Source organism: Chaetodon auriga, chromosome 19 (assembly GCF_051107435.1).
Source record: "Chaetodon auriga isolate fChaAug3 chromosome 19, fChaAug3.hap1, whole genome shotgun sequence".
Taxonomy (NCBI): Eukaryota; Metazoa; Chordata; class Actinopteri; order Chaetodontiformes; family Chaetodontidae; genus Chaetodon; species Chaetodon auriga.
In genome coordinates this window covers 22,886,540-22,904,975 of record NC_135092.1, presented here as the reverse complement: position 1 = coordinate 22,904,975, position 18,436 = coordinate 22,886,540, and the positions used below count along the sequence as shown (strand labels likewise).

Here is an 18,436-nt window from a genome sequence, read left to right as displayed (position 1 = left end):
AAAATACTTCATGTAAACAAAGAGAATAACACCAAAGATAAAGATAACAGTAATCTGTCTCTTTTGTACGTCTTGGTCTCGGCCTCAGATTCAGTGTGTGAAGGAGTTTTATGTGATGCTGTTGAAGCTTTTCCACGTTCAGAATATCGATCAGAATACGAGTTGAAGCGGTCCAACTGTGTCGGACGTCTTTTGTGTTCAGCATCAGGTTGAAAGTGAAATCCACGGTTTTCTTCTCCATGAGATCAGTTTTCATGAGTCTCCATCAAACCTCGTGTTCAGTGTTCTGATCAACATGGCGGTGGAGGACAGATGGAGGACAGATGGAGGACAGTCTGCTTCTACGTTTCCTGGCTGGAGTTCCACGTTCACAGCAGACGAACTCTGAAGCTGGTACGTTAAGTTTCATCTTGTCTTCCTGTTCATTTTCTTGGTTTTCCTGTTTTGCTAGCATGTTCTGCAGCTACCCTCGTGGGCCGGTAGCGATGTTTGGCTTATGTTGTAATTCTGGGGGACAATCGAGACAAACTGTGTGGACATTAAGCCTCAAGTGAAGCAATAACGAGAGCAGGAAGTCTGACACCTTTACCTGTTTGTCATGCTGCTTCTTTTTGTGTGTTTGCGCCGCAACGTTAGCTCAGCTAGCAGATGATGTAAAGAGATCAGAGACAAGAGGACGACAGTAGAAAGCAACGTTTGGTCCTTTACATCTTTTAACCTTTGATGAGTTCAAGGAGACAAGGAAAAACCAGCGTCTGTTTTTCTGCAGTTTATTTGAGTCCTTTACATCGTACGACAGAAACAATGGCTGAATGTTGTGGAGGTGAAGAACAGACACTGAAGACGACGGCAGAGACGTTTTCTACCTCAAGACACGATCAATATAGATGCTACCATGTTGATTAGTACGGACTGCTCCTTTAATGTCAGCTATGTGGTTGAGATGTGTGGAAAATGTCGGTGACAAGCGAGAAATAAAGTTATCACGGTGCTCATAAATAAAACTGTACAGCAAAATTAATATTTTCAAAATAAGAGAACTTTTCACAGTCAGCAAACAAACCTGCACTGGTAAAAATTACAATCATGAAATAAATAAAAAGCTCCACATAATAAATAGATTTTACAATCAGATGTTTAATTTGTGACAGCAGCTGCTCACATGAATCATTCACGTCAAAGCAGAAACACATCAGAGGCCTGAATCACCGAGAAACTGGCTCACTGGTGTCATCAAGCTGCTTTTCAACTGGTCTGTTAACGAGCTGGGGTCGTTAATTACAGCAAATCACGCGTCTCCTCACATGAGCTGCCAGTGAAGGAGCGAATGTGACGTCAGAGTGTAAAAACAAAATCAGGATTCAAGGGTTTCAGCCTGTTTGCAGCAGAGCTAAAGTTTACTGATTGTCATTAAGTGTACTGTGAACTTAACAGTAAAAACTTCATCGACCCTCTGATGTTTCATCAGCACCGCCTTCAGGTCACCATGCTAATGTGTTCAGTTCTTTGGTTTGTGATCCTGCAGAGCTAACGACGTCCCATCAGCCTCAGCTGTGCTTTGTGTTTACTGCTAATTATCTAATGTAAGCATGCTAAGATGCTAAAGGAGTTTACCCTGCTAAACAGCAGCATGTTAGCATTGCCACTGTGAGCATGAGAGCATGCTAACATTAGCATTTAGCTCAAAGCACACAGCCTCACAGACCTGCTAGCATGTCTGCAGAGTGAAAGAAAACTAAAAACGTGAAGCAGCTTCATGTCACCAGAAGAGCTGGATGCTAACGATGCTAACCTGCTAATGTCCCTTCCTGATTCAGACCTCTGGAGCTCAGTCAAACCAAACGATGATGATGATGATGATGATGATGATTTACAAGCAGTGATGATTATAAGTGCAGGTAATATGTGTCAGTGCATCAGTTAAGGTTAGTCAGAGTAAAGGGTTAATCAGGGCCAGCCTTCAGTCACTCTGATCCTCGGGGCCGGCACACATCCAGGGACGTGATTGGTTAGTTAGATGGAGGACATGTTTGCGTGGACTAACAGAATGAATCGATCTGTGTTTGCTGATATTTGATGTCGTGGCCTGTTTTCTCCTCCAGGTGGTTCATGGAGTAGTTTGCGATGGATGAGGTCACTTCCTGTTAGAAAAGCGAAGCTTTCTTCTTCAGCTCATTTCGTTTCCACAGAGAGAGGCGGTCGAACTCGGCCATTGACATCCCGAACAGCTGCTGGAACTCCTCCGGAGCCAGATGCCTCTGAGAGGACAGAAGGAGAAGAAGAAGAAGAAGAAGACGAGAACTCGTTTCGTCAGATGACTCAGAAGTTAAATCCTGACCAATCAGAGTGAGCTGCTTCTGTTTATCACACTCAGGTGTTTTCGTTTATTACGTCAGATCACTTCAGAGGATCACAGCGATCACTGGATTCACTCATCAAACACTCAAGTTCAGCTTTCACCCTCATATCTGCACCGCTGACCAATAACAAGCCGCCTCGCTAACTGTCTGTTAGCTTGTTAGCTCACAAATGTCTCATTGGATAAAATCATCAGGTTTTAACCTGTTTTCTCTCCATAAACTCAGAATCACCTCACAGCTGACAAAAAGCTGTTTCTCCTCCTCAAACAGGACAATGTTTGACAGTCAGGCAGCACCATGACTCCCACACACACACACACACACACACACACACACACACACACACACACACACACACACACACACACCCCATGATCTGTGCCTCTGATACAAACCTCCAGGCGAGTGCGGTCGACTCCTGGTGGCAGCTTGCAGCGCCCTCTGTGGGTCACAATCAGCGCTTCATAGGGATAAATCTGAGCAGCAGAGACACAAACACATCAAACTGTGAGCAGTCGCCTCTAAAGCTCGACCACATGATCAAAATCAACAGCTCATAATTATTCAAATATATGAAGTAAAAATGACATCATCAATTTTCTGTGTATTTAGCTTCCTGCAGAGGGAACACAAAACTTTTGAACACACAAGCTGTGGCCTCAGCATGTGTTAGTTTTATAAACCCACCAGCAGCTTTGTCTCTACATCTCTACCCTGATTGGAGCTACGCAAACAGTCTCTGTGCTAAGCTAGGCTAACCTGAGCAGATGCAGACGCACTCTCACCTTCTGCTCCAGGATACTCGGCAGAGAGTTTCCTCTGTCCATCCTCTCCCTCCGAGCCTCCCCGTTCTGCACACACACACACACACACACACACACACACACACACACACACACTGTATGAAAGATACTCCTGCATGATCCGGTAAACATGAAAAGCGGCACAGTACAGCCAGGCCAGACGTGAGCAGAGAGTTAGAAGCGGTGCACGGCGGCGGTGTAAGATGCAGATTCAGCACACAAACGTGTTGACACGTGTTTTCAGGTCAGACTCGGGCGGGTTCAGATGGATTGGGACTGTGCAGAAACTGGAGCTGAGTGCAGGAGGAGCGAGTGCAGCCGGGCAGTCACGGGAAAGATGGCGGCTTAATCAAAGGAGCGCTGATGCCACTGGCCATGCACATGCCACACAAACACGGCACGCTTACCTGAGCAGCTGCAAAGACATGACGACAGGAAGGTCAGAGAGTGGAACAAGACACCGAGCTGCAGCTGTGCAGAGCAGCAGCTTCACAGCCAGGTGCAAACACACCTGGATTCAGGACTGATGTGTCTGCTGTCACTCTGAACGTTAACAATGACGGATAAATCGATTACAAATACTGTCCTGCAGCGAGCAGCGAACAGGAAGCTGTCTGAAAAGTTTACGTACGATCACGTCAAAACAAACACGTCCATTACTGAAGCTCAGTGTGATTTAATGCCAACAGACTAACACATAAAATAACACGTAAACTAAGACGTAAACTAAGACGTTAAGCTAACACGTTAAACTGACATGTAAAGTTAAAGTTTGGACGTCTTTCTGTTTGACGCTCGGCTCAGCCACTTCAGCGTCAGCGTCAGTGTAGCTAGCTTATGCTACGCTAACTCTCGGCCTTGGAAGCGACACTAAGCTTCGACTCTTTGAGGAAGAGGATGTCGTTTTTTTGTTTTTTTGCGGCGGAGGACTCGTACCTGGCCGTCCTTTGTCGCCATCTGTGGAAAACTCTGCAGACTGCATCTGAAACACACAAAACCTTTGATATTAAACACAAAATCCACATTTCTTCTTTCTTTTCTCCACAGAATCACAAAAATTTAGAATTAATATTATTTTTCTTCAGCCAGTATTCACACACACACACACACACACACACACACACACACACACACACAGTGGTGATGGAGCTGCTGTGCTAAGCGCCGGCCTGCCAATCAGGAGGCGCTCGCTCATGGACACTCTGTCTTTGGGTCAGGAGGCGGCAGCTTGGCGTCCTGAAGCAGGGAAGTACGGAGCTGCAGCTGCCGGTCAAACTTACTCTGGTCAGTCCTGAGCGTGAAGGCGACTTGGACGCACTCGCGGACAAACCTGCCGACAAACAAAAGAAAGCTTGAGACCAAAATTCATCCTGAAGCCAGAACGCAGAAGGTGTGAAGGGCGTCCGGCGGGCGTACTGGTGTGCATGTGCGTTCTGTCAGGCAGCGACTGCGTCTTCCTCCGGAAGTGGACGGCCTTCTCCTTCTCCTCCTTCAGGATGAGACGACCCAGGTTGGACTTGATCTGGATTCACAACAAACATCATCAGTCCCCCCCGTGGTCAGCTGTGTGTGTGTGTGTGTGTGTGTGTGTGTGTGTGTGTGTGTGTGTGTGTGTCTGTGCGTGTTACTCTCAAACCTTTTCCAGCTCCTGCTCCTGCAGCGTCTTGGCCTCGTCTGTCAGGTCTTCGAACTCGTCTTCCTCCTGCAGCCTCCTCTTCCTCCACTCAATCTCTGCCAGAGTTCAAGCTCACAGTTAGCTTTGACACTTAGCGTCGTAGCGTTTTAGCTTCCCTGCAGGTTCAAACGCGTTCAGCAGCCTCAACATGAGACTGAAGGATTTATTACAACACTGACTTTGTTTCATCATTTGACGTCTTTGATTGAGACAAATGATCCGTCCAACAGACCTGAAACAACAGTGACTTTGTCTCCTCACAGTCTGCACGATCAATAAACTGTCAATTTAAACTGCAGCAGGAATCGATCTTGCATCGATGTCTGATTCTGACCTCAGGAGTGCAGCTGCTGGACCGCATCTACCTGAGCTCACCTGAGTCTGATGTGATTAAATAACTGAACTGATTCAGTCTGAGCTGCAGAACTCTAAGCCAGGTGAGCAGCAGGTTTCAGGCAAACGTCTCAAACGATGACCTCTAACGGCGTTCAGGTGGTTTCTACAGCGCTCTAATCCAGACCATGTGTGGTCTGTGATGTGTCTGTTACCCATGGCGGCCAGCGAGGGGGGGCAGGGCCAGTACTCGGTCTCAATCTTGGAGGGCTGGTTTGGATCCGGAGGCTGAGCTGCTGGAAACTTTGCCGACTGAATGACGCCGCTGCCTTCGACGTGTTTCTGAAGATCTGAAGAGACAGAGAGCGACGGCGTGAACCTGCGTCGAGGCGAAGGACGTGAAAAGTGATGGCGTGGATCAGCGCTCACCTTGTTTGTAGATGGGAGGCTTCCTATAGATGTTTGCTCCATTATCTGAAAAAAAAAAACCAAAACAAAAAGAACTTAGCGTGACAGTGTGGACGGTCAAAGGCCGCCATGAAGATATCAAATCAGATCAATCATTCAGATAAACCACCACGTTTACATTAAGATGTAACAATCCAGTTTTCATGATTCAAAGTGAAAAGTTCACTGACGAAAAATTCTCACTGTGTGTGTGTGTGTGTGTGTGTGTGTGTGTGTGTGTGTGTGTTACCTGGTCTGTGGAAGTGCTGCAGGCTGGTGCTGATCTTGCGCCCACACTGTAGTTGCAGTTCGGATCCTCCAGGAGAACCACTCTCACTCTCTGCTCTGCGTGTCTTCACCTTCACTCACACACACGCACGCACACACACACATTCGTGTCACGCACATGTTCACTCCTGAGGATCTCTACGATCAGCTGTTGGTCACAGTCTGCCTTCTGCTGCTGAATAATGAACAGAAAAGAGTTTCTGCACAGCATGATGATGTCACAGTGAAGCCGACCTTTGATCTTTGGATAGAAAATGTCATCACTTCATCATTTTATCCTCTGAGACATTGAATTCTTGAGCTATGGTCAAAAATATGCTTTGAGAGGTCACAGTGACCTTTGACCTCTGAGTGTTCGGTCCAGACTGTCACAAAATGTTTCCCTCGGCGTGAATTCGAGTAACTTTGACCAGATAACCTGCAAAACTACTTTCCCATCACCCTCAGCTGCACCTTAGTGCCAATGCTAGCATGCTAACAAGCTACACTAAGGTGGTAAACACACTAAGCAGTGTACCTACATGCATGTTAGCATGCTCATGTTAGCATTTCCCTCAAAGCCTCCAGAGACGCAGAAACATTCATCTCTGCTCGGGTTTCAAAGCCACAACTCAAAGTTTGGTTCATTTCACTGAACTGAAAGGACGACAAATTCCACCAAAACAAACCGTGTGTGAATCTACACTCTGAGAAATGTCAGTAACAGTCTCAACAAAGACACTGTCTGTTCTCTGTGGCTGCAGGCAGACTCCAGGCTTTAACTGAGCTCCATGAAGACTAGAAGACAAAGCAGGAACTGAAACTGGACAACGAGACGAGAACATGAAGACGTCAGTCAAAGCGTAGTTTTTCAAAAGTCGTGACCCAAAACTGACTCAGACAATTCTGAACGGGTCACCGAGAGTTCATCTACTGGCTGAATGAGACAGATTTTATTTCAGTTTATTCAAACAATCCGAGATATGTTAAGCAACCTGTGTGAATCAGCTGAGTTCAGATAAATTCATAAAGATTAATGTATTGATTAGATGGTAGCAGCTCTTACCTCAGGAGACCTGGGAGGAGACGTGGAGGGAGGAGACAGAGACCTCTGCAGAGACACAATCAGACCATCAGCAGTCAAAGTCGGAGGACATCAAACACACAGAGCTCCAACTGAAGTCTAACTGAGCTCCAACTGAAGTCTAACTGAGCTCCAACTGAAGTCTAACTGAAGTCTAACAGAGCTCCAACTGAAGTCTAACTGAGCTCCAACTGAAGTCTAACTGAAGTCTAACTGAGCTCCAACTGAAGTCTAACTGAAGTCTAACTGAGCTCCAACTGAAGTCTAACTGAAGTCTAACCAAGCTCCAACTGAAGTCTAACTGAAGTCTAACAGAGCTCCAACTGAAGTCTAACTGAGCTCCAACTGAAGTCTAACTGAGCTCCAACTGAAGTCTAACAGAGCTCCAACTGAAGTCTAACTGAAGTCTAACTGAGCTCCAACTGAAGTCTAACTGAGCTCCAACTGAAGTCTAACTGAGTTCCAGCTGAAATCTAACTGAGCTCCAACTGAAGTCTAACTGAGCTCCAACTGAAGTCTAACAGAGCTCGAACTGAAGTCTAACTGAGCTCCAACTGAAGTCTAACAGAGCTCCAACTGAAGTCTAACTGAAGTCTAACAGAGCTCCAACTGAAGTCTAACTGAGCTCCAACTGAAGTCTAACAGAGCTCCAACTGAAGTCTAACTGAGCTCCAACTGAAGTCTAACTGAAGTCTAACAGAGCTCCAACTGAAGTCTAACTGAGCTCCAACTGAAGTCTAACTGAGCTCCAACTGAAGTCTAACTGAAGTCTAACAGAGCTCCAACTGAAGTCTAACTGAGCTCCAACTGAAGTCTAACTGAAGTCTAACTGAGCTCCAACTGAAGTCTAACTGAAGTCTAACTGAGCTCCAACTGAAGTCTAACTGAAGTCTAACCAAGCTCCAACTGAAGTCTAAGTGAAGTCTAACAGAGCTCCAACTGAAGTCTAACTGAGCTCCAACTGAAGTCTAACTGAGCTCCAACTGAAGTCTAACAGAGCTCCAACTGAAGTCTAACTGAAGTCTAACTGAGCTCCAACTGAAGTCTAACTGAGCTCCAACTGAAGTCTAACAGAGCTCCAACTGAAGTCTAACTGAAGTCTAACAGAGCTCCAACTGAAGTCTAACTGAGCTCCAACTGAAGTCTAACAGAGCTCCAACTGAAGTCTAACTGAGCTCCAACTGAAGTCTAACTGAGCTCCAGCTGAAGTCTAACTGAGCTCCAACTGAAGTCTAACTGAAGTCTAACAGAGCTCCAACTGAAGTCTAACTGAGCTCCAACTGAAGTCTAACAGAGCTCCAACTGAAGTCTAACTGAGCTCCAACTGAAGTCTAACTGAAGTCTAACTGAGCTCCGACTGAAGTCTAACTGAAGTCTAACTGAGCTCCGACTGAAGTCTAACTGAAGTCTAACCAAGCTCCAACTGAAGTCTAACTGAAGTCTAACTGAGCTCCAACTGAAGTCTAACTGAGCTCCAACTGAAGTCTAACTGAGCTCCAACTGGAGTCTTACTAAACTCTAACTGAGCTCTAACTGTTTCCAGATTAGGATTATCTGACAGGGGTTAAATGCCTGTGTCCAGACGTACCTCCCTGCGTGGAGGGTCGAGTGGGGAGAAGCTGAGGTGTGGTTGGTAGGTCATCAGGTCTGGTCTCTCCACCTGCAGGATGGCCTTGTCTCTGGGCAGAGCAGCCAGGTCTCTGTAGCCCACCACCTGGTCGTTCACTCTGGCCTGAACACACAGAGAACAGGTGAGTGTCCGTGTGCACACACTGATTATACAGGTGTCTTTGAGCAGGTGGAAGAGGCTATTTACCACGATGCCGGTGGCGGGAGACCCCGGGGTGCTCAGGCCCCTGGAAGAGGGCAGGTTGACGGGGGTTACCTGTCCCTCCACCTGTGACACCATCAGAAACATTCAGGTGAATCATCCAACGTTCACAGTTCGAATCCTTTAATTCCTTTAATTCTAACGTTGTGTCAGCGTCTGGAATTTTAAAAAAAGCTGTTTTCAGTGACCTAAGAAGATGATCAATTACCTTCTGCATGACTGGAGAGGAACTGTCCTCCCGTTTGGTTTAAACCAGCTGGACAAAAACAGGGAGACAGAGACAGTCCATCAGCAGACGCATTATCATACAGTGTCTCATCACGGGCCGGCGTTTTAACGGCGAGGCTGGAAATGACTCAAGTCGATGCTGAGGAAGAAGCAAAACTCACAAGTTTCACTTTCAGGGTTTTATAGCAGACGTTTGACAAATATTTAGCTTCACGTTCAAAACGGTTCAGCTGCTTGTTTATCAGACGAACAGCAGGGAATGGTTGGCCTGAAACTGGCAAACTGGGAATCTGCCGTTATTACTGGTTTTCATATCACGTGTGCTTTTCCTGCTCTGACATGTCAGAACATCTTTATGCATGAAGACGACAACATGGAGACGCTCTGCTTCCACGCAGGTGTAATTCATTCATGATGGCTCCATTCCATTTAGCTCAGCTTGTTCCAGGGCCTTGGTACTGTGTGTGCTGGCTTGCTGGAATGCCTACATGGAATGAAGCCATTGTTATTTGAAAACTTCCACCTGAGCTTGGTCTTACAGGAGAAGCCAATCGTCTGCGGTTGGTCTTTTAACGTGCTCGTTGTTGTCGATGAACAGACGTCATGAAATCTGTCAGAAGTCTGCTAACGTTAGCCAAAATGAGCTTCTGGTCACACCAAGCAAAACCTCTTGGTGCCAAACTGAACACTGGTGTATTTTAATACTAATTTTTTTGTGAGAAGAAAAATGTCTTATTTCTTCTTTTCAAGGTTACAGAAGTCCAGTTTACGTCCAGGTGCAGTGACAAAAAACCAATGTGAATTAGTGTGTTTTTCTACTCTTGTGTTGATAATGGTTTCTCTGGTTCATGGAGCTGATTTTCCAGTCGGCGCCGTTAAACTGCTGCAGAAGAAGAAGACATTAGCACTTAGAGGACACGACAAATGTCCCGCTGACACCTCCCTCTCAGGTTTCTTCATCATTCACTTCTGTGTGTGAACCAGGTCTGTTTGCAGCAGTTTCTGCTCTGACACACACCGCTAATAAGCTACGCTAGCTTCCACCATGTTGGACTCTCTGGCTCTCCGTCCAATCAAAATTCAGCTCTGTCAGGATGGTTTGCCATTGGTCGACAGCGCATATTTGCGTGTCAAAGTCAAAGTTGAACTCAAAAGCAAATGTTAGCATGCTAACACAGCAAGCTAAGATGAAACGTGGTAAACATTATATGTGCTAAATTTTAGCGTGTTAGCATTCTTGTTATATTTCAGTGTAAAATTCATGTCTCTCCTGTTAACTGAGAGGCTGAATCATAGCTGGATTCTCAGCTAATGGATCGGATTTCCACCTTTTCAGCTGCTTTCAGAGCAGATGATCCAGTTTCAGAGCCTTCAGACACACAGAGACATTGTGTCCCCGGGGTGAGGCTGAATGATGGGGACGTGGAGACGGTGTGTAAAACAAGCCTGTGAATCAGACCGAGGCCTGGCTGTTAGCAGAGCGTCCTCCTGGGACGTCTGCAGGATTCAGTCCTGCTCACAGGAAAGACACCTCAACAACACCACAGCCTCTCTGCTGGAGGATATCCTCATCCTCACTTCCTGCGAACCCCCTCCCCCCTCCGAGTCTTCACTTTCATCTGCCTCCCTCCTCTTCCTCCTCCAGCTCCATCACGCCCTTCGTCTTCCTCTTCCTCCCTCCCCTCCCCTCGCCTCCTGGCTGTTTATCAGCTTGCCCAGCCAGGCCAACGCCCAGCCGGTCCTCAACAGTTATTGCTGTGGTTACACTCCTCCCTCCAGAGAACCAGCAGCACACAGGCTGAGAGCTACACCTTCCTCCCTCCTCCATCTGTTTCCAACCATCACATGCTGATCAGGGAGAGAGCGTCGTCTGTCTGTCCTCAGCTCAACTCCATCAGTGTCACCTGGACTGTCTGTTGTCCTCTGGACGGATGCCTAAAACATCTTCCTGTCCTCTCACCAGTGGTGGAGGAAGTGTTAAGATCCTTTACTTCAGTAAAAGTAGAAATAACACAATGTAAAAATACTCTGTTACAAGTAAAAGTAAAAGTCCTGCTTTCAAAGTTTGATGTTCAGATCGATTTCTTCTTTACAGTAAATATGAGACTACAACCAGCAGCTGATTAGCTTAGCTTAGCATAAAGATTGGAAAACAGTCTGCAGTTTAAAAAATTCAATTCACTTTAATGGGGGGTCCCAGCCAAGAAATACACATAACCCCCGCCCATAAAACCTCAACACTGTCACATTTCACAGGCTAACTGTTTCTCCTTGATTCCAGTGTTTATGCTAAGCTAGGCTAACCAGCTTTACGATCTTCTCAAAATATCGGTTTACTCCCTCTAACATTAAATTCTCAGGAATGTTCATCATTTCATTTTAATAAGAAGTTACTGAAGGGAAAGGCTATCTGAACTAGTTAGCTTGTCCTATTAGCCTGGTAGCTAACCGGACAATAAGTCTTCACAGTGTAGGCCTGTAAAAAGCAGCATTAGCATGAAGTCATCCAGACTGAGTGTGAACCAGGTCTCTGTTGAACAGTTTTTACTTTGACAGAAGCTTTAATGAAACTCGATGCTAACACACAGCTAGTCAGCTACGATAGCTTCCTCCATTTTGGACTCTCTAGCTCACCATCCGATCAGAGAAAAGCTCAGTAAAGATGTTTTACTAGCAGTCAATGTCAGGAAAGCAAATGTTAGCATGCTAACATGCTAAGCTAAGATGGTGAACATCAACATGTTAGCATAATAATGTTAGCATTCAGTTCAAAGGTCCACTGTGTCAAAGTACAGCCTCACAGAGCTGCTAGCATGACTCCAAAGCTAAAAAAAGACCGATTTTACTCATCATGAGGCCATAAAACTGCAAAGGTAAAAGCAGAGGAGTAAAAAGTACAAGATGTTGGTCAGAAAGCGGCTGTAAAGTGACAGAAAATGAAAGACAAAACAGGTTGTAAATGTGTTTCGTTGCCGTCTCTGAGGACACGACGGTCCACCTGACCGGCAGCAGTCTGAGTGCTTTCTGTGTCCGATAGTCTTATCATGGAGAGCTTTTAACTGCCACAGAGCCATCAATGGAGCTGAGCTGTGTGTGTGTGTGTGTGTGTGTGTGTGTGTGTGTGTGTGTGTGTGTGTGTGTGTGGCCCATTAGTCCACACACACACTGTAAACACTCTTTACATGTGATCAGATGTACAGAATCAAACAGGAAGCTCTCAGTCAGTCTGTTAATTATTTCCATCATTAACTAATTATTCATTCATTCTACAGACTGAATTTTTGGCATTTTCACATAAAAATGACTTAAAACAATAATCGATTATCAAAACTGACGTATTGTTTCAGCTCTACGATGCATCACTCAGTGTCCTCTAACAAATAATATATTTTTGAAGCAGTAAAGAAGCATTTAGGTAAAAACAAAACAAAACAAAACAAAACGAGCTGTGATTGATAAAAGAGGAGAAAAGAGTAAAGTGTCACCTGACGTGAAGTCTATCCCTGTTCTAGTTTAATATTATAAACTGTAATTCATCATTCTGGGAGAATAGGAAGACTTTTAAAAACAGGATATAAATGATGCTGGAATTGACAGAAATCATTGATTAGTCGATCGACAGATGAATCGTAAGATCTATTATAACTGACTGTTTCATGAAGCTTCCTGAACGTGATTATTTGCTGATCTGCATCTTTTGTGGTTTGGACAGAATGTCTTTGAATTCTGGACTTTGAAGAATGTCGACTTGACTGAAATGGCCATGATGTCACCAGAAAATGGCATTTAAAATGTGATTTGAAGGCATCACGGTGGGTTCTGAGCAGTGCTAAGGAACATTTTTCACATTTTTATGAGCCAAACGATGAATCCAGAGGGCAGATGGAGACTGAAAACGATGATTTTCAGCCTGTAAACGGACCTGAAGTGGAGCCTCATGTCTGCGTGTCGCTCTCTATGATGAAGATATTAAAGTGTTTGTTCCAGGGTTTCTCCTGCTGAGGCCTCCAGAGAACACCGGCAGCTAAAAACAGGACAGACCTGACAAATGTTCCGCTTTCATGAAGATTTCCTCTCAGAAACGGAGCAGATTTCAGGTGATTGTTCGAGGCGCTGCTCGTGTGGCCTTCGGGGTCTGAGGCGGAGTAACGCGGATGATGAAGAGGAGACAAGTGCGTCTGCGGCAGCGCGATAAACAGCCGCTGGATCCCGGGTCCGACCCGGCACAGTCCCGGGACCCGTCCTTCATGTCCTCAATGCTGATGGAAAGAAAAGAAGCGATTCTTACCTCCAAACAGCGCAGAATAATCAGAGAGAGCAGGCGGAGATCAGGCGACGCATCCAGGAGAGCGACGGTGACGCTCCTGACTGAAGAGAGAAGAGGAGGAGGAGGAAGGGTGGAGGAGGGCGAGGAGGAGGAGGAGAAGAAGGAGGAGGAGGGGTGATGTGTGATGTAGCCTGCTTTTAACGCCGGGCAGGGGGCAGCTGTGACCCCAGGAGGAGGAGGAGGAGGAGGAGGAGGAGGAGGAAGGCTTCCTGTTGCTCCGGCGGGTCGGTCCACTCTGCTGTGGGGAGACAATCAGCTCAGTGTTCAGACTCACATCATGTTCCACAAACATGATGAAGCTCCTGCAGCTACAGCCACACACAGCTCATGATCAGTGTCTCTATGGTCCCAAAGCAACTGAGTACAAACACAGTAATCTGATTCCTCCAGTTACTCTCCTGCTGAAGATTTGACATGAAAAATATCACATTTTTCAGAAAAGTCTGATTTATTTATAACATAAAACACCAGATGTAATCTGTGGTTTGCGTGTTTTTCTGTGACCTCAGACAAAGATTCAGATTACTTATTAAACCAGCGTCTAATCACATGGTTTCACTTCAACACAAATGACCAAATATTTCACAAAACAAATCAAAAATTGGATCCAAAGTCCAAAAAGGTGAATGTTGATTTGTGTGTCAGAACTTTGTTTCTTCTTCTTTAATCATCTGACGACCCTTCAGATTTATCTGGTGACTTTGAGGGGTCTGAGCCTTAGGTTGGGCCCCAACCTAAGACTGACTGAATATGAAGTAGTTGTAGAAGATGAAAAGCATCATTTTAGCCACAAGGTGGGAGAAGAAACCACAGACTGTCTCCTCATTCATGTCTCAGCAGGATGTTCCTGTTGGAGTTGGTTGAGGTGGAGCTCATTTTAACTCAAACTAATGATTCTTTTCATTCTGGATCAATCCGCTGATCATTCTCTCCATCGACTGATCGATCAATGGTTTGGAAACATTGTGAAAATAGTGAGAAATGTGGTCACAATGAGCCCAAAGTGACACCTTCACCATGTTTGTTTGGTCCAACCAACAGTCCAAAGCTCCACATGATTCCAAACACATTCAGATCATTGAGATTATTGAGAGGAAAAGCAGCAAATCAAACATCTGAGAAGATCAAACATCAGATGATTCCACAGCAGAGATCAATGAAACCATTAAAACAACAGACAATCAATGACTAGCAGTAACAGTTTACTATTTTTCTGTTTTACCTCCTTTGTTAAAAAATAAATGTGACTTTTTAAATTTGGATCAGTATCATGAATTTAAACAGTAAAATAAAATATTAATATCTGATTTTAAGTCTGGTACTGGCCCTTTAAAAGGCTGACGTCACATATTACGTACTTGATTACAGAGAGTAGTAAAAAACGAAGATGATCCTTCTGTTCAATAATAATTTGTCTAAAATGGTTTGGACGTGTAATAAACTGCCAGGATCAGCATTCAGAGTTTAGTCCCTCCTTTCCGGAAAATGTTCTTGTGGAACAAAAGACAAACAAGTGAAAAGTGACGTTAATAAAAACTAAACTGACCCACAATGATTTGTTTTTCAAAGCTTCATGAGAATTTAAACACCTAGCATGATTTCATACATGCTAAGATCAGTGCTCATGTAGCACAAGCCAATCCACGTTTTCCCAGCCTGATTCAAATTTCGACATTTTAGTACAATACATTGAAATATATACTGTATACTTTAATATGTGGATGACAACATTTAATCTCATCTTTGGACCACAGAGCGCATGCGTGCAGTGGATAGTGAGACATCAGTCTGCTAGACGATCTTTGTTTGAGAAAAATGGCGTCGGGTAATGGACTGGCGTCTCTGGTAAGACTCAAACTCTGAACTAAACACGTTCCTTTTCTGCCGTTAAGACGTTTTATTTGTGAGCTGCTTCGTTAACGAGTCTGAAAACGAATAAAGTGAAGAATTTACGGTTCGCTGAGCGGGACAGTTAGCTGGCTTTGCTAATGCTAGCTGGTGGGGAAGAACACACGTGTGGAGACGGTCCAGCAGACAAACACTGAACTCTGACAGGTCGTGTTTTAGTCACACGTCACACCTCACAGACAGGTGTGTGAACGTGTCTCCTGTCAGGGAATCAGGGCTGTTTGGCGGTGTGTGAGTTGTGGGCGGGGGGCTCTTAGCTTCCCTCCATGTGGCTAATGTTCTTCTAACTCGTGTGTTGTGATCGTTTGTGGGCAAACAGCTGTAGTTCATCACGTGCTGACAGCCTGGACTTCCGGCTGTAGTCTCAGTGTGTCCGTGTGTTTGGGTTCGCAGGGGCCGGAGGGAGCGTCCGCAGCCGCGCATGCGCTGTCTCTTCCTGCAGAGGCTTATGGAAACGATGTGAGTGAACTTTCTCACCTCTTCAGTCCACCATGATTTGTTGAAGTGTTTCATGAAGGAACATGAAGTGTTTGTCTGTCTGCAGCCATTTTTCATCACTAACCTTTGACCTTTGTGTGCCTTTCCTCCTCAGCCCCGGCTGGAGGTCATGTGGGCGATGAAGGCGCACAACCACGCAGAAGTTTACTTCAACGTAAGAGCCGCCATCAGCTCGCCTTTAATCTCAGCCCGTCTCTTTGAATGTTCGAATGAGCGAGTATCATCATCACCATCGTCTTCATCTCTGAACAGACGCTCTTTATGTTCATCCTGAATCCGACCTCTGACCCTTCTGTCTGCAGCTCATCTCGTCTGTTGACCCAAAGTTCCTGAAACTGACAAAACTGGACGACAGAATCTACTCGTCGTTCAGAGAGACGTTCAAAGAGCTCGACATCAAGCTGCTGAAGGAGGACGACCTGAAGTCTGACAAAGCCAAAGAGGTCAGTGTGAACCGTGTCAGCTGACTGCAGGTCAGCGTGAACCGTGTCAGCTGACTGCAGGTCAGCGTGAACCGTGTCAGCTGACTGCAGGTCAGCGTGAACCGTGTCAGCTGACTGCAGGTCAGCGTGAACCGTGTCAGCTGACTGCAGGTCGGGTGGACGGAGCGTCTGTTGATGAGGAGTTTGTGTTTTGCCTGTTTAAGTGTCTAATGTCAGAATGTGAAAATAATTCCAGAGTTAAATGTGAAAATGTTAGTTTTTGCTGCTTCTCTGATGTTCGCCGTCTGTCTCACTCCTCCCTCGAGTCGGTGAATTAAGAGTTTGTGTCAGACAATCCAGAGTTAGAGATGATTGATGATGGGTTTTGTTTTAGTTTTATTTTGTCTGGGTTGTGTTTGAATGAAGTCTGTTCGACGATGATAAAGTCACTGTTTTTGTGAGTCTGGTGTCTTTGGAGCGATACAGCAGCTGTTTCTGGTCTTTCTGGACGCTGACAGAGGAAGCCACCATGAAGAGCAGCAACCAAAGCTGATCTCCTCTCCTCAAGATGTATTCTCTGCAATCAGGGAAGAACTGAAGATTGTCTTAAAGATGATTTCAAAATGCTAAAAAGGAAATAAAGGCAGTTAAAACCGACAACATGTCGATGACAGGGGATGACGCGGAAGGACTCATCGTGGTCGGACGAACAGACGTCTCTGCAAACTGTCTCTGACCTTAAGAAACAGGTGGAAGAGTTCAAAGACAGATGTGAAGACTTGGAGGGAGGCTGCCGAGTCCCCGAACAGCCAGGGTCAAGTTCACCTCCCACAACAGCGACGTGAATGAACTATATGAAGAAAATAAGTCAGGAGAACTGACACTAAATGCAACTCTCAATATAGTATGAGTTTATTTCATACAATCGTATGTGCAGTTTTTTCAGATTTTTTTTTTTTACTTTTTTCCATTTCATTTCATATGATCGTATGTGCAGTTCTGTCATTTAAAAAAAAATCATTTTCATTTCATACAATCATATGCGTGTTTTTTAAAATTTCATACAATCATATGTGCACTTTTGTCATTTACATTTTTTTTTCATTTCATACACTCGTGCATTTTTTTATTTCATACAACCATATGTACTTAACTTTAAAAAAAGTTCAAACAACATTTGACAGAAGTGCACATATTATTGTAGGTATAGATGATCAGATGTTAAACAATATAAACAAACGAGGATTTAGGATCAAAAAGCATGAAATTCTCCAACAGATGGAATTAAACTGCTGCTGCTGTGTGTGTGTGTGTGTGTGTGTGTGTGTGTGTGTGTGTGTGTGTGTGTGTGTGTGTGTGTGTGTGTGTGTGTGTGTGTGTGTGTGTGCGTGCAGACGTGGCGTCCGTTCTGTAACCAGTTTGAAGGCCTCGTGGAAGATTTCAACTACGGGACTCTGCTGCGTCTGGACTGTGAGAAGGACTACACGGAGGACAACACCATATTTGGTACGTGAGCGTCGTCATCGTCATCTTCTTCATCATCGTCATCGTTATTAGTGAGCGGCTGACGTGTTCTTCCTGTTTTCAGCCACCAGAGTTCAGTTCTTTGCGATTGAAATCGCTCGAAACAGAGAAGGCTTCAACGACGCCGTGTTCCAGTCCAAACGATCACAGAGTTAACTTCAGAGCGAACCAGTGAGACCAGTAAAGAACCAGTCATGGAGCCATCAGCCCTGCACGCCATCACCTGGAGCCCCTCCAGCAGACGGAGCTGCAGCCGTCGTTCCCTCACAAACGTTTTTCTTTAACGCTCTTCAGCACATTTTGTATTTTCTGTAAAGTTTTCTTGTGCCAATCAGGACGGTTGTTTATTTTGTAAGAACACTGACGTCACGTTTTGTTTGCTTGTCGACAAAACAACAAATAAAAAGTCGCATCATTTTCTGTAAACAACGTCTGAGTCTTTGATGTTTGTGACTTCGTGGTTCCACAGTAGTGGAAACTGAAGTATCTTTAAAAAAATACATTTTGGAGGTACTTATACTGGAGTATTTCTGTTTTCTGCTACTTTCTACTTCATTTAATACCTTGAGTTACTTTGCAGGTTCAGATCAACAATAGAAAATATAATCAATAAGTGTATAATCAAAGGTTTAGATAAAGCTTTATTGATCCCTGGAGAAACAGACAAACTAGCAGCAGCTGCAGCATGACGTGATGAACCATGAAAGCGTCACTAATTATACTCCAGTT

At 45.0% G+C, this 18,436-nt stretch overlaps 2 protein-coding genes across 2 annotated transcripts; one reads left to right on the top strand and one right to left on the bottom strand.

Annotated features, from left to right (window-relative positions):
• Positions 1 to 756: 756 nt before the first annotated feature.
• On the bottom strand, positions 757 to 11,681 carry dmtn (dematin actin binding protein). Its single transcript, XM_076758605.1, is given in 15 exon segments — positions 757 to 2,258; positions 2,756 to 2,836; positions 3,146 to 3,211; positions 3,571 to 3,578; positions 4,100 to 4,145; positions 4,444 to 4,493; positions 4,580 to 4,685; positions 4,800 to 4,894; positions 5,387 to 5,521; positions 5,601 to 5,645; positions 5,869 to 5,977; positions 6,952 to 6,996; positions 8,558 to 8,701; positions 8,786 to 8,866; positions 9,009 to 11,681. Coding segments are annotated over 15 exon segments (1,236 nt in total). The 5' UTR covers positions 9,120 to 11,681; the 3' UTR covers positions 757 to 2,144.
• A 3,484-nt stretch (positions 11,682 to 15,165) lies between these two features.
• On the top strand, positions 15,166 to 18,124 carry pbdc1 (polysaccharide biosynthesis domain containing 1). Its single transcript, XM_076757389.1, has 6 exons — positions 15,166 to 15,200; positions 15,657 to 15,722; positions 15,856 to 15,915; positions 16,064 to 16,204; positions 17,578 to 17,689; positions 17,772 to 18,124. The coding sequence occupies exons 1-6, from the start codon at positions 15,171 to 15,173 to the stop codon at positions 17,861 to 17,863; spliced, it is 501 nt and encodes a 166-aa protein (XP_076613504.1). The 5' UTR covers positions 15,166 to 15,170; the 3' UTR covers positions 17,864 to 18,124.
• The last annotated feature ends 312 nt before the right edge of the window (positions 18,125 to 18,436 follow it).